At 49.1% G+C, this 14,034-nt stretch overlaps 1 protein-coding gene across 2 annotated transcripts in view; it reads left to right on the top strand.

The window, feature by feature from the left end:
- Positions 1–14,034, top strand: part of LOC132567057 (proprotein convertase subtilisin/kexin type 4-like) — a 39,677-nt gene that overhangs the window by 9,313 nt on the left and 16,330 nt on the right. For both annotated transcript variants that reach the window (XM_060232653.1, XM_060232652.1), the window contains exons 5-10: positions 1,546–1,622; positions 6,330–6,418; positions 7,088–7,260; positions 9,922–10,134; positions 12,152–12,252; positions 13,599–13,702. In XM_060232653.1, the coding sequence (XP_060088636.1) occupies positions 1,546–1,622; positions 6,330–6,418; positions 7,088–7,260; positions 9,922–10,134; positions 12,152–12,252; positions 13,599–13,702 (757 nt within the window). The remainder of the gene's footprint in view (positions 1–1,545; positions 1,623–6,329; positions 6,419–7,087; positions 7,261–9,921; positions 10,135–12,151; positions 12,253–13,598; positions 13,703–14,034) is intronic.

Genomic DNA, 14,034 nt, shown 5'->3' with positions numbered 1-14,034 from the left:
GAGCCACATAGAATAAATGTCAGATGTTTGAGAGCCACAAGGAAGGCAGGCAAGGCGGAGGGAGGGAGAGGTGGAAAGAAAGCAACTTTAACCTTAAGTGCATTCTCCAAGCCACTGACTGGCTTGGTTTGGCAAAGTGATTTGAAGTGACAAAAGTCTTCTCCATGCCAGCCAAAAGGGTGGTGGGGGCTTGGAGAGCCACGCAATATGTGTGAAAGAGCCACATGGGTTTCCCGAGCTGCAGTTTGGCCACCCGTGGAATAGATTGTGCTGAGCTAGACAGACCAAGGGTTTGATTCACTGTAAGGCAGCTTCATGTGAAGCTTCTGATGTCGTCATGGTATTTAGGGGTGCTTCTGAAAGTCTCCTCCTCTGAATTTCTTCCCCAGGTTTTGGAGCTTCAGATTCCCTAATCTATCTGTCACATTTTTAATTCCACCCCTCCCCCCCTGCAAGGTGGTCATTGTGGCATAGTTCATCCTTCCTCTGCATTATCCTCACTACAACCCTGTGAGGTAGGCTAGTCTTAGAGCCAGTGACCAGCCCAAAGGCACCCAATGAGCTTCACGGCAGGGTGGGGATTTATACCTGGAACTCCTTAGTCCTAAGCCGATGCTGCAGCAAGCACACCACACTGGCTAGTTTTGTTTGCAAACTAGAACTGCTGCAATAGGAAACCTCCCTTACTTTGTTCTGAATTGTGTATGGTTTCTGAATTGTGTATGGCGCACTGCACACGGTCACATTTCTCTCTGTTCTTCCCATTCCTTTGCAGCTCTTCTAACCTCAATGTTGCATATCCATATCTTGATATTAAAAATGTGACAAAAGAACTATTCTGTTGTGATCCTGTGTAGGGCTGTATGAAGGTTGTTTTTCTGCAATGTATTATGAAGGTTCTTTTCCTGTGATGTCTTAGCAATGTGCAGGGGGTGTGTGCACATCGACCAAAATAATGTGAATAAAATTGGTGCGTATTATCACACCGAGGTTATTGTTTCAGCAACACTTTATCAGTGTGTAGGAGTGTATGCAGTGCAGCCCCGTGGCCCAGAATGGTAAAGCTGCAGTACTGCAGTCCTAAGCTCTGCTCATGACCTGAGTTTGATCCCAGCAGAAGTTGGGCTCAGGTAATTGGCTCAAGGATGACTCAGCCTTCCATCCTTCCGAGGTCGGTAAAATGAGTACCCAGCTTGCTGGAGGGAAAGTGTAGATGACTGGGGAAGGCAATGGCAAACCACCCCATAAAAAGTCTGCTGTGAAAACGTCGTGATGCGACATCACCCCAGACTCAGGGGACTTGCTTGCACAGGGGGACTACCTTTACTTTTTTAGGAGCATATGCGCACAGTGGCATCAATGAATTCCCAGAAGATCTTCCATCTGGACTCTTTCCAGAGCTAGGCCAACTTAGCTCCCATGCAGTTGCTGCATCACGCAGCTTCAAACCACACCCAGGCACTTTTTCAGAGCTGTGTGACTGACACGCTGCCGGAAAATCCGCTGTCCATTCCCATCCAAATCTCCTCCTGTTGTTTCTTTCAGGATCCCTTGGCAAGTTACGATTTTAATAACAACGATCCAGACCCTCAGCCACGCTACGATGTTTGGGATCAGAATCGGTGAGGTCCTAGTCCTCGTTTGGGGGCTTGACCCAAATGACTCTGTCAAGAGCAGTACAGTTGAAGGAAGAAAGTATGTGGGTAGAGGGGGGTGCACAGACTAGAGATAAGCAGATTTCCAGCATCCTATTAATTGACTGCAGGACAGAATGGAATTCCTTCACGTTCCGCTTCTCTGGTATTACGCTTTAACTGGGAAAGTTTCTAAAATTAATTCTGGAATGTTAATTCCAGAACTGGCTTCATCTTTCAGCCCCATTCGTTCACGTTTAGTTCTTTCGCCTGGCTGTGCATCGAGAAAATACTGGCAAAAAGCAACCTGGATGCGATTAGGCATAGGATTCTTTGTGCGGTGGTTCCTTGATTTCTATCTGCTCGTGGGTGAAAGTCTGCCTACAGCTGTATAAAATCACATCACAACTGCCTTTTTTTTTGTTTCTTTAGCATGTGCAGAAATAACAAAAAGGCAGGAGATGGTACCAGCAGAGTGAGAGTGAATGCCATGCTCAGCATGTGCTACAACATCTGGAAATAAAGGGTGGAGTAAGAGAGGGCTCTGAATGGTTTGGTTCTGCTTTGGAGTCATTGTGGGTGGGCAAAGAGGTTCAGCTCCCCCTGCTTTTCTACCCATGCTAAGCTTGACATCTCCTTCCAACCCATACCATTTTGCCATACCATCAGGAATTCATTTGCATATTAATTTTGCCAGTTTGGTGTAGTGGTTAAGTGTGCGGAGTCTTATCTGGGAGAACCGGGTTTGATTCCCCACTCCTCCACTTGCACCTGCTGGAATGGCCTTGGGTCAGCCATAGCTCTGGCAGAGGTTGTCCTTGAAAGGGCAGCTGCTGTGAGAGCCCTCTCCAGCCCCACCCATCTCACAGGGTGTCTGTTGTGGGGGAGGAAGGGAAAGGAGATTGTGAGCCGCTCTGAGACTCTTTGGAGTGGAGGGCGGGATATAAATCCAATATCTTCTTCTTCTTCTTAATTTGTGATTTATACCCTGCCCTATCCCACTAGACGTGTTCAGGGCAGCTTACAACATTAAAACATTGCAGTAACAATAAATAAAACATCCAATTAAACACAACAAATTTAATATATCTCATAAACACAATACATAAAATAGAGGGTCACAACTCCAACAATAACACAGCCAGACCACACCCCTGACATTATCATTGTTTCACACAGGGCTTTTTTTCCTAAGAAAAGCCCAGCAGCGACTCATTTGCATATTAGGCCACACCCCCTGAAGCCAAGCCAGCCAGAGCTGCGTTTCCATGCGTTTCTGCTTTTAAAAAAGCCCTGCTATTTTGCAAAGTTTTGGTACAACCCAGATTCAGCTTGGGTGCCAACCGGCTTGAACCCGGGATATGAATGGTAGCAGGTTTTGGGTTTTTAAAATTGCCGTCAAGTCACAGTTGACTTATGGGAGTAGAAAAGACCAAGAGTCTAGAAGCATCTTAAAGACTCACAAAATTTGTGCTAGGGTATGAGTCACTGCTCACCTCTTCAGAGACAGCTAGAATGTGAGCCCCTCTGGGTTAGATATTGGAAAGCGGAGTGATTTCAGGTGCCGAATGACATTAGCAGGCAAATTAGGTGTGATATGCAAGAATGTAGTAGGCATGGAGAAATCAACATTATTGTGATGTATGGAGACCTTGTGGGGTCCTGAAGGCAAGAGGGATTCAGAGGTGGTTGGCGATTGTCTGCCGCTGTGTCGTGGCCCTGGTATTCTTTGGTGCCCACCCATCCAAATACCGGCCAGGGCTGACCCTGCTTAGCTTCAGATTGGGCTAGCCTTGGCCATCTAGGTCAGAAGGTAGCAATTTAGCCTCCTGCAAAGGAGGGGGAACCCTGCAGGGGCGAGACACATTCTATGGTGCTGTCTTTAATATAGGCAGATTCTTTTCCTGATGGTGATCATATAGCAATCATAGCTCTATAGAGATGTGGGATGGCAGTCTTCTCCCGGGTCAGATGTTAAATGCCTGTCGGAACAGTTCTGTCTTGCAGGCCCTGCGGAAGGTAGAAAGATCCTGCAGGGCCCTTATAGCCTCCAGGAGGACATTCCACATTTCTGGTGCTGCCACCGAGAAGGCCTTAGCCCTTGTGGAGCATAACGTGGCCACCTTTGGTCCAGGGATGGACAGTAGATTTTGTGTCCTTGAGTGATCACTGGAGAACATGCGGAGAAGGGCAGTGTCGTAGATAGGCAGGCCCCTGACCATGAAGGGCTTTAAAGGTCAATACCAACACCTTGAAACGACTTGGAACACAATAGGTAGCCAGTGCAGCTCTTTCAGCACTGGCTGAATGTGCTCCCAACGAGAGAACCCCATTAGCAGCCATGCCGCAGCATTCTGCACTAGCTGTAGTTTCTGAGTCAGCGCCAAGGGTAGCCCCATGTAGAGAGCATTACAGTGATCTATTCTCAAGGTGACGGTAGCGTGGATCACCATTGCTAAGTCGGCATGCTCCAGGATGGGGGCCAACTGCCGTACCTGCCGAAGATGGAAAAAGGCGGATCTGCTACCTGGGCATCCATTGTGAGAGAGGACTCCAGGAGTACTCCCAGGCTCTTGACCTTAGGGGCCAGTATTAATGACACCCTGTCAAGAGCCGGTAAAGTGCTCTCCCTTCCCGGACCACCCCGACTCAGATAGAGAACCTCCATCTTTGCCGGATTCAGCTTCAACCTACTCAGCCTGAGCCAAGATGAAGAGCCAGGTCTAGATTTTCTGGGGTACGGTCGAACTGGTCACCCATCAATAGATAGAGCTGGGTGTCGTCTGCATATTGGTGACATCCCAGCCGATACCTCCTGACAATCTGGGCAAGGGGGCGCATGTAGATGTTAAATAACATCGGGGACAGAACCACACCATGTGGCACACCACATATAAGTGGGTGCCTTTGGGATGATTCCTCCCCTATCACCACCCTTTGTCCCCGACCTTGGAGAAAAGAGGTTAACCACTGCAAGGCAGACCCCTGAATCCCCATGTCGGCGAGGCAGCTAGACAGTAGCTGATGGTCAACTGTATCGAGTGCGGATGACAGATCTAATAGTAACAGCACCGCTGAGCCGCCCCGATCCAGATGTCGTATGCGATCATCTATGAGGGCGACCAGAACCGTCTCCATCCCATTACCTGGTTGAAAGCCAGACTGGAATGGATCCAGTGCGGAAGTGTCATCCAGGAATCCCTATAGCTGAATCGCCACCGCCCACTCTATAACCTTACCCAAAAAGGGAAGGTTCGACACCGGCTGATAATTTGCCAATATGGCCGGGTCTGCAGATGGTTTTTTTTCAAGAGGGGACGGACCACAGCCTCTTTAAGAGGTGTGGGAAAGATCCCTTCTAAGAGGGATCTGTTGACAATAGCCTGCAGTGGCTCACGCCCGGCTAGCTTTTGCAAGTCAGGACGGGCACGGGTCCAACCCACAGGTGGTAGGGCGCACAGCAAAAAGAATCCTGTCGACCTCCTCCAGGCTGAGTGGAGTGAAGGAGTGTCTCAGTTCAGTATAGATTTCCTTTATCCACTTTAGGTTAGGCTGAGAGAGAATAGCCCAAGGTGTTCCCCCACCACCGCTGGTGATGGGCAAGTTTGATCTAGAACAGAGAAAAAGACATACTTTCTTTCCCCCCACCCAACTCAACGACTAATTGTGACATTCACTACCAGGATATATAGTAATGGCCGGGCCTCAGGTTCAGTGGGAGCTCACAGGAGCACAGCTCCTGAACCTTTCTGAGAGTTCCACCTCCTTGTCTATTGAATAGTATTGCAGCCTTATAACAATCTTTGGATGAGCTCCACCACCTATTTTTCTACAAAACGACCCCTGGTAATGGCTATGAGCATTAGGTAGATTTGTGGAGGAGACATCTGATCAATGGCTACTAGCCACAACGGCTGAAGAGCTCGTGCACACGTGGAGAGGGACCTAAGCGGGTACATTGAGACTCCTGGTCGTGTTTATTCAGTGGGGTTTTACTCCTAGGAAAGTGTTCTCAAGATTGCACTGTCACAGCAGTACACATTTGGGTACCAGTCCTGGAAAGCAATATATGTCCTGGCCTTTATGTCCTGTTCGTTGGTCCTCTGAGGCAACTGGTGGGCCGCTGTGTGAGACAGGATGCTGGACTAGATGGACCTCTGGCCTGGTCCAGTGGGGCTCTTCTGATGCTTCTAATGAGCTCTTCTGATGTTTTCAGCGTTCCCTCTAAGCTGAGTTGGTTGGAGCTAGCTCACCGTTTTTAGTCTCCAGCTTACACATTTTTGTCTCGGCTCAGGAAAAATGGCCCCAGAGCAAGCTAGTTTATGCAGTTGCTCCTAGCTCACAAAGTAGAATTTTTGCTCACAAGACTCCACAGGTTAGAGGGAGTGTTGGATGTTTGTAGTGAGTTTTGGGACAGAAGGCAGTTTTGAGCCTCCCTGATCCTGGTCTGATGCTCTAACCACTATACCATGCTGGGTCTCAGCTTGTCTGCATTTTTGCTACTAGATACTCACATTTCTTGGCCCTCTTGAGTGCATTTAAAAGGCAGGTCTGGGGAAGGGTATGACTTCCCTGCTGTTCCCCAGGAAACAAATATCCCAAATCTGGAAGTCCAATGGGGGGGGGGGGGCGGGAAATGAAAGGATACTTAGGCGTCATCTTACAGTGATGCTAACTTCCAACTTTTCCACCCAGGCATGGAACTCGCTGCGCTGGGGAGGTGGCCGCTGCTGCTAACAACGGTGTTTGTGGAACTGGCATTGCATACAGAGCAAAAATCGGGGGTAAGTGATCTCTAGGTTTTTAGGGTGGCCTGATAGAGGACTGAGCAAATTTCCTCCATTCCGTTCCTTTATTTGTTCCACTCAGAGTTTCTCTCTGTGCTGCAATCCACTCTTCCTTACTTCTCAATGAATTTGGAGGATTTCCCAAATTAAGTCTAGAAATGGGTGAACCGTTGCCACTTTTGCCAAAGCTTTGTGTTCTTTCTTTCATGTGCGTCTTTCTCTGCTCCCTCCTCCAAACATGTTACCAATGCGTGTTGATAAAACACTGCAGTTAAAGCCTATCTTGATGGGATCATGTGTACAATTCATGTGGCAGGGTGTTTTCCTGTTGTGCACAATCCTGCATGTTGGTGAAGCGCCATACAACACAAATCTTGACCCAACTGTTTGTATACTACAAACTACTATGCTTGCTTGCTGTGTTTTAACAATGTGCACATTAGTTTTATAGAGGAAGGAAGGAAGAGGAAGCCTGAAGGAACTGATGCACAGGGCCATGGAGTGGTTCTGTGTTGGGCCAGGCTGTTGAGGGACCACAAATTGGGGCTTGTTCACATTTGTCCGAAGGTCCCACGGAGCCACCTGGGACTCTGGGGTTATCAGAAAGCATTTGCGACAGGGAGCATGATCCAAGAAATCAGCCAACGCTCAGCTTTTCTCTCCCAGGCGTGAGGATGCTGGACGGGCCCGTGACGGATATCGTGGAAGCCCAGTCCTTGAGTTTCCATCCCCAGCACATCGACATATACAGCGCCAGCTGGGGCCCAGAGGATGATGGGAAAACGGTGGACGGCCCAGGGACTCTAGCCCTGGAAGCCTTCCGCAACGGGATCATCAGCGTAAGCACTGACCTATTTTAAGGGACAACGTGTTCGATAAGGCACATTGCTAGAGAGAGGTCTGTACTGGGATCGTTAATTTCTGGCCCCCTTCTTCCAACCCTGGTGTGGGGGCCCCAGGCCCAGCCTGCCACGATTCCTTCCTGCAGCACACCCCCATGTTGTCTTGCGTGAGGATGCTATGTGTTTGCAGCTCTTTAATCAGGTCACCAAGCTCTGGTTGCCTCCCATTGTAAGCATAAGGTGATCATTTTTGAGGTGGATCCTGGTGGGCTGCCATCAGGCCTGTAGCTAAGCAGGGGCCCACAGGGCCTGGACCCCTGACAGTTTTTTGGGGGCCCTCATCTTCCAACCCAGGGCTGACCCTCTCCCTCCCACTCCAGTGCAATTTAATTTCACCGGAGGGGCACCCAGGAGGAGCCTCTGCCTGTCCCGCATCATTTAAAGCAGGGGTCCTCAAACTTTTCAAATAGGGGGCCAGTTCACTGTCCCTCAGACTGTTGGAGGGCCGGACTGCCGTTACTGTACAAGGCCGCGGGCCGTCAGTTCTCCGTCTTCTGCATCTCTCTCCCTTCCCCGCACCACACACCCCGGCCTGGGAACTCACCTCACCTCGGTATCACCTCACGCTCTGTCTGCACCTCCTCAGCCCAGTGCCGGAAGTGTGCGTTGCTAACGCAAGTTTAGGTCGAACGTCACTTCCGGTCTGATTTTGCCATAACCCGGCGGGCCGCATAAACGTCCTCAGCGGGCCGCATCTGGCCCGCGGGCCGTAGTTTGAGGACCCCTGATTTAAAGGGTGAACCAATCAACATATTGACTGGCTCTAAATCACAAAGGAGGGGGGAGGAAGAGGCGTGGCCCCAGCCTCTCCAGCTTCCTGCTCTCACCCCCACGGCCCTCCCATGGTCCCCTCCCCCCACAGTCCCTAGCTACGGGGCTGGCTGCCATGTTGCTCTATGGCGATAGAGTCCAGTGGTACCTTTAAGACCAACGAAGTTTTGTTCAAGGTAAGTTCATACCTCGAATAAAACTTTGTTGGCCTTAAAGGTGCCACTGGCATCTTTGGGATGGTCAATCACATGCGTATAGCCCAGGCTCTCTCTCAATTTGAGCATGTGAAGCTGCTTTCAACCAAGCCGCACCATTGGTCCATTCCAGGGCGCTTTTTTTCTTTTTGGTAGAAAAAGCCCAGAAGGAACACATTTGCATATTAGGCCACACCCCCTGACATCACCATTGTTTCGCGCAGGGCTTTTTTTGTTTATAAAGCCTAGCAGGAACTCATATTAGGCTGCACACCCCTGACACCAAGCCAGCCAGAACTGTGTTCCTGTGCATTCCTGCTCCAAAAAGCCCTGTTGGTGTTGCCTACTCATGAGAGAGGGTGACTTTGCAGGGCCTTGGGTAGAGAGAGAGACCCCTCCCAGCACCTGTGACCTGAGGTCCTTTTAAGGTGCCAGGGAGTAAACGGGCACTTCTGCATCCCAGGTGGGTGCTCTGTCACTGAGCCATAGGCTACTAGCAGAAGAGCGTAGCTGTACGTCTTCATTCATGAACCTACAAAACTGTCTTATCATGGGCCAGAGCATAGACACCTCAAACTCCAAATGGTTTTTCAGTGCTACCTGTTTTCGTGTGTCTTTTCCAGCCCTGGTAAGGACAACAAAATACGACAGAACTTCTGCCTACAAATAATACGCTATGTCACCAGGCTGTACCCCCTCCCAAAATTGAATTGAGTGACCAGAGCTTTTTTTCCCCCCTGGAAAAAGTGGTGCCGGAACTCTCAAGAGGGAAATGAAGGAGAAACAAATGGGTGCTCTTCGTTGACTTTTAAACAATTATCGAGAATTTTGTTTCCACAAAGAGGTTCTGGAACTCTGTTCCACCACGTTCCCCTAGGGGGGAAAAGCCCTGTGAGTGACACTCAGGTGCTTCCTCCAATGACCTGTGCCTGGATAGTCTTTGGATCTCTGCCAGCTTGTGCCTCATAGGGAGGCCAGCCTCCAGGTGGGACCTGGGGATCCCCCAGAATTACAGCTCATCTCCAGACTACAGAGATCAGTTCCACTGGAGAAAATGGCTGCTCTGGAGGGTGGACTCTATGGTACTGAGCTCCCAGTCCTCCCCAGGCTCTATTCACAAATCTCCAGGAGTTTCCCAACCTGGATCTAGCAACCTTACCTCACAGCTCCCACTAGTGGCCAGGTTGGACAATGGCAATCCTACTTTTGTGGCATTCTCTGCACCAGTATCCCCTCTAAGTTGAGTTAGTGTGAGCTCACCGTTTTTTAGCCACCGGCTCACACATTTTTGTCTTAGCTCAGGAAAATTGGCCCCAGAGCAAACTAATTGACGCAGCAGCTCACCACTTTAATGCCAGTAGCTCACAAAGCAGAGGATTTGCTCACAAGACTCCACAGCTTGGAGGGGGTATTGCTCTGCACCCCTTTCCCCGAGTCCATTTTCTCGGAACAATTTGTTTGACGAAAATTACAGCTTGTAGCGCTGGAGCCCTTCAGCACAATCAGTTTTGAAGCTGGGTATGTGATCAAAATGTTACCCAACCATCCCTTATTATCGCCCCCCCCATCCGCGCCCCCCCCCCCCCGGATGTTCTGCCAGGATTCTGATTCTGTGACATTTCCCCTGTTCCAGGGCCGTGGTGGGCTGGGCTCGCTCTTCATCTGGGCTTCCGGCAACGGCGGGCACCGTTACGACAACTGCAACTGCGACGGTTACACAAACAGCATCTATACCTTGTCGGTGGGCAGCACAACCGAGAGCGGCCGGGTGCCCTGGTACAACGAGGCCTGCGCTTCCACCCTCACCGCCACCTACAGCAGCGGGGCAAAGGGGGAAAAGCAGATCGTAAGGACCTTCACTAACAATAATATTGAATTACGTGCTGTCAGGTTGCAACCAAATTACGGCACCCTCAAATGGAGTTTTCAAGGCATGAGATGTTCAGAGGTGATTTGCCATTGACTGCATCTGCGTAGTGACTCTGCCTACCAACTCTGGTGGTCTCCTGTCCAAATACTAACCATGGCCAGCCCTCCTTAGCTTCCAGGCTCTCTGGCTAGTCTAGGTAGGACATTCCTGCTGTTGTTTCCCTCAGGCTCACTTGAAAGAGGGAGGCTGTGGGGTGGGGATGGGGCCCAACAGCCTCCAGCTTCCCTCCGGTTAAAGGCTGCACTTTTACAGAAACAGAACAAAGTAGGAGTCCAGCAGCACCTTTAAGACCAACAAAGTTTTATTCAGAATGTAAGCTTTTGTGTGGTTGCAGACTTCTTCAGGCGAGGAAATGGGGTACAAGTGAGCAGAACTACGTACTATGTCTTTCTTTCTTTCTTTCTTTCTTTCTTTCTTTCTTTCTTTCTTTCTTTCTTTCTTTCTTTCTTTCTTTCTTTCTTTCTTTCTTTCTTTCTTTCCTTCTTTCCTTCCTTCTTTCCTTCCTTCCTTCCTTCCTTCCTTCCTTCCTTCCTTCCTTCCTTCCTTCCTATTTATATCCCGCCCTTCCCACCGAAGTGGCTCAGGGCGGCTTACAGCATATAAAATCTAACATAGGTTTGGCTTTAAAACATCAATTAGCAGCAGTTTAAAACAGTAAGTTAGTCATAAAACATAAAAACCAGCGGTCTGTCAGAATGCACACTACCACCATCCAAAATTCCCAGTGTCTGTTAGTTGTAAGCCAGCCGGAAGAGGACTGTCTTGCAGGCCCTGCGGAACTGCCCAAGGTCCCGCAGGGCCCTCACCTCTTCCGGCAGCTGGTTCCACCAGCAAGGCGCCATTATCGAGAAGGCCTGATCCCTGGTAGATTTCAAACGGGCCTCCTTTGGCCCGGGGAATACAAGTAGGTTTTGTACAACTGGTGGGTAGTGTTAAGAATGTAAAGTGATACAAAGTTAGGATCTAATGGCAAAGCAATGTAATAAACAAATTGAAAGTCCATTTGGTCTGGATCCTTCTACAGAAGTGTTTATTTTCACCAAGTTTTTCTCTAGACCAGTTTTAAGTAAAGCAACAGTGCCTCCTATTGACGGTCTTGTTAACCCCTCGGTGCTTTTTCAGTGTATTTTATGGTAGCACCTTCCATGTAGATCGATCCAGGTGGGCATATGCGTTGGTCTGAAGCAACAGAGCACAGTTGGAACCCAGTAGCACCTTTAAGACCAATGACGTTTTATTAAGAATGTAAACTTTCATGTGCTAGAAGCATACTTCATCAGCCAACGAAATGGGACACAGTTAGCAGTGCTTCATATATGCCACAAGCTGTCTGTTGTGGTAAGCCGAATCCTGCTATGTAATGTCTGCATCATTTTATCATGTCGTGTGGACATTTATGTTTTGCCTCAGTTCTGTTTCAGATTTGATTGGTTCCAGATTTCTACAAATCTTATTGGCACTGTTTATTGAATGTCCCATCCCATTGATTGTATTTTTAAAAGTATTTTTTTGCTGGTGACTGTGTGTGCTTTTGTGTGTGCTTGCATGCCTGGAAGCCATGGTGACCTCTGATGACCCCTACTAGAGGCCTGGATGTTTTTCAGGGAGGTGGCTTGATGTGCCTGCCTCTGCATCCCAGTCCTGGTATTCCTTTGGAGGTCTCCCCTTCAAGTACTTTCCGGGGCTTAGCTTCTGAGATCTGATGAGATCAGGCTTGCCTGGGCTACCTAAGTCAGGGCCTGATTGACTGAACTGATGCCTGGAGTTCCAGTGAAAAAGGAGGACTATATATATAAAACATAAAATATATAAAAACCAAAACCATTACGAACTGTTTTTGGAGAGATGTCTTTTGCTAACAGCACCCCCTGGCTGAAGCATCCTCAGCCAGCCAATCCCAGCTTCCTACTGACTTCCTTTCCCCCCTTTCCAGGTGACAACAGACTTGCGGCACAGATGCACCAGTGAGCACACCGGCTCCTCTGCCTCCGCCCCTCTCGCGGCTGGTATGATCGCTCTCGCTCTGGAGGCCAAGTAAGGACAAGAACCACAGTCGATGTCTAGGACTCTGGAGTTTTTAATCACTTTGGTATTTTGCTTTTCGCAGTCTCTTTTTGGGACAGCCCCCCTTTGCGTGCAGCAGCAGGGATGCTGTGTGAATTTTTAGAGTTGTTTTTTTTTTACAATTTAGTTTTTCATGCAAGTCTTCAAACACAGTCCTTGCCAGTTCCGTAGTGCTGATTTGCTTTATTTGTTACAGGCAGGGGTGGAATTCTAGCAGGAGCTCCTTTGCATATTAGGCCACACCCTCCTGACGTAACCAGTCCTCCAAGATTTCAGGTTTTCATGGCTGGTAACATCATTAGGGTTTGTAGAATCTTTCGGGATCAAGTGCCGTGTTCTACTGGAGAAAGTTTTCCTTCCAGACGTTTTGTTCTCAGCTGCAGAGAACATCCTCAGTGGCGTTGCAGCCGGAGCAGGCGCTCAGACCTTCTTGGCTGCTGCGCATTGAGTGGAGCCAGGGCTGCTGGAGAGCTGCTATTTCTAGGCTGGAGGCACAGAACAATCAGCACAGTCAACAACCATCTTCCTTATCTTCAAACCCCTTCCAACCCTCCCAGCAATTAACACAGAACAATGGTCACATTCAACAGCCAGTTTCCTTATCACTACCCTTCCAGGAAGCCCCACCAAACAATGGGCACATCCACAAACCAATTGCCCTTTCATCACACCCCCTCCAGCCTAGAAAGAGCAGCTCTCCAGCAGCCCTGGCCTCCACTCAATGCACGGCAGCCAAGAAGGTCTGAGCGCCTGCTCCGGCTGCAACGCCACTGAGGATGTTCTCCGCAGCTGAGAACGAAACGTCTGGAAGGAAAACTTTCTCCAGTAGAACACGGCACTTGAGCCCGAAAGATTCTACAAACCCTAGTCCTCCAAGAGCTTACAAGGCTCTTTTTTTGTAAGCTCTTTGAGGATTGGCTATACCAGGGGTGTGTGACCTAATATGCAAAGGAGCTCCTGCTAGAATTCCGTCACAGGGGCCCCCAACTTGGTGCCAGCTGACACCTTTCTTGGTACCCACCATATGTTTTTTAGAAAGTGAGCAAAGCCAGGTGGGGCAAAGCTTCATGTGTGGGGGTCAATGCAACCTACAAGATTCCCATTGTTGCCACGGGAGCCACAAATTCCTTAAGGTCTGGGAACATGCTTTCAGCCAAAACAAAATTCCAGAATAATCATCCAGAGTTCCTAAAAACGTTGCAAGTCATTTTAACCCGATAGCACAGGACAGAGTTTCGATGGCTGCTTGCCATGATTCTTAGCTACCTCTGTGCAGCTCACATGAGGCTCCTTCTCAGTCCTTCTTTGTGTTCTAGCCCAGCTCTGACCTGGCGGGACATGCAGCATCTGGTGGTGAGAGCCTCCAAGCCAGCCCACCTGCAGGCGGGCGACTGGGCTGTGAATGGTGCAGGACGCAAAGGTGAGGTCGGAGCAGACTGCTGGGGACTTATTTGGGCCTCTTGGAGGTGGTAGATTGCCCCTATCTGGACTGACCCAGAACTGGGATGTGGTGGAACTGTCTGTCTTCCCTTTTCAGGACTTGATCAGCTGTTTTTTGGCTTTGGTTTTGCTTGTTTTTCTTTCACCAGAAAAGTCATAAACAAAACCTATCAGTTTCCTTGTGTGGGAGGTGCTCTTGAACGCTTAAACAATTTTAGGTAAATTTTTATCTGCAGCGTTTCTAAGGTATAAGGAGGAAAAAAAATAAAAAAGTTACTTTTGCAAATATTAAAGGCAATAAAAATGGATTAT

Source organism: Heteronotia binoei, chromosome 2 (assembly GCF_032191835.1).
Source record: "Heteronotia binoei isolate CCM8104 ecotype False Entrance Well chromosome 2, APGP_CSIRO_Hbin_v1, whole genome shotgun sequence".
Classification (NCBI taxonomy): domain Eukaryota; kingdom Metazoa; phylum Chordata; class Lepidosauria; order Squamata; family Gekkonidae; genus Heteronotia; species Heteronotia binoei.
Note: the sequence above shows the minus strand (reverse complement) of the source record. Positions and strands in the feature narration are given on the sequence as shown.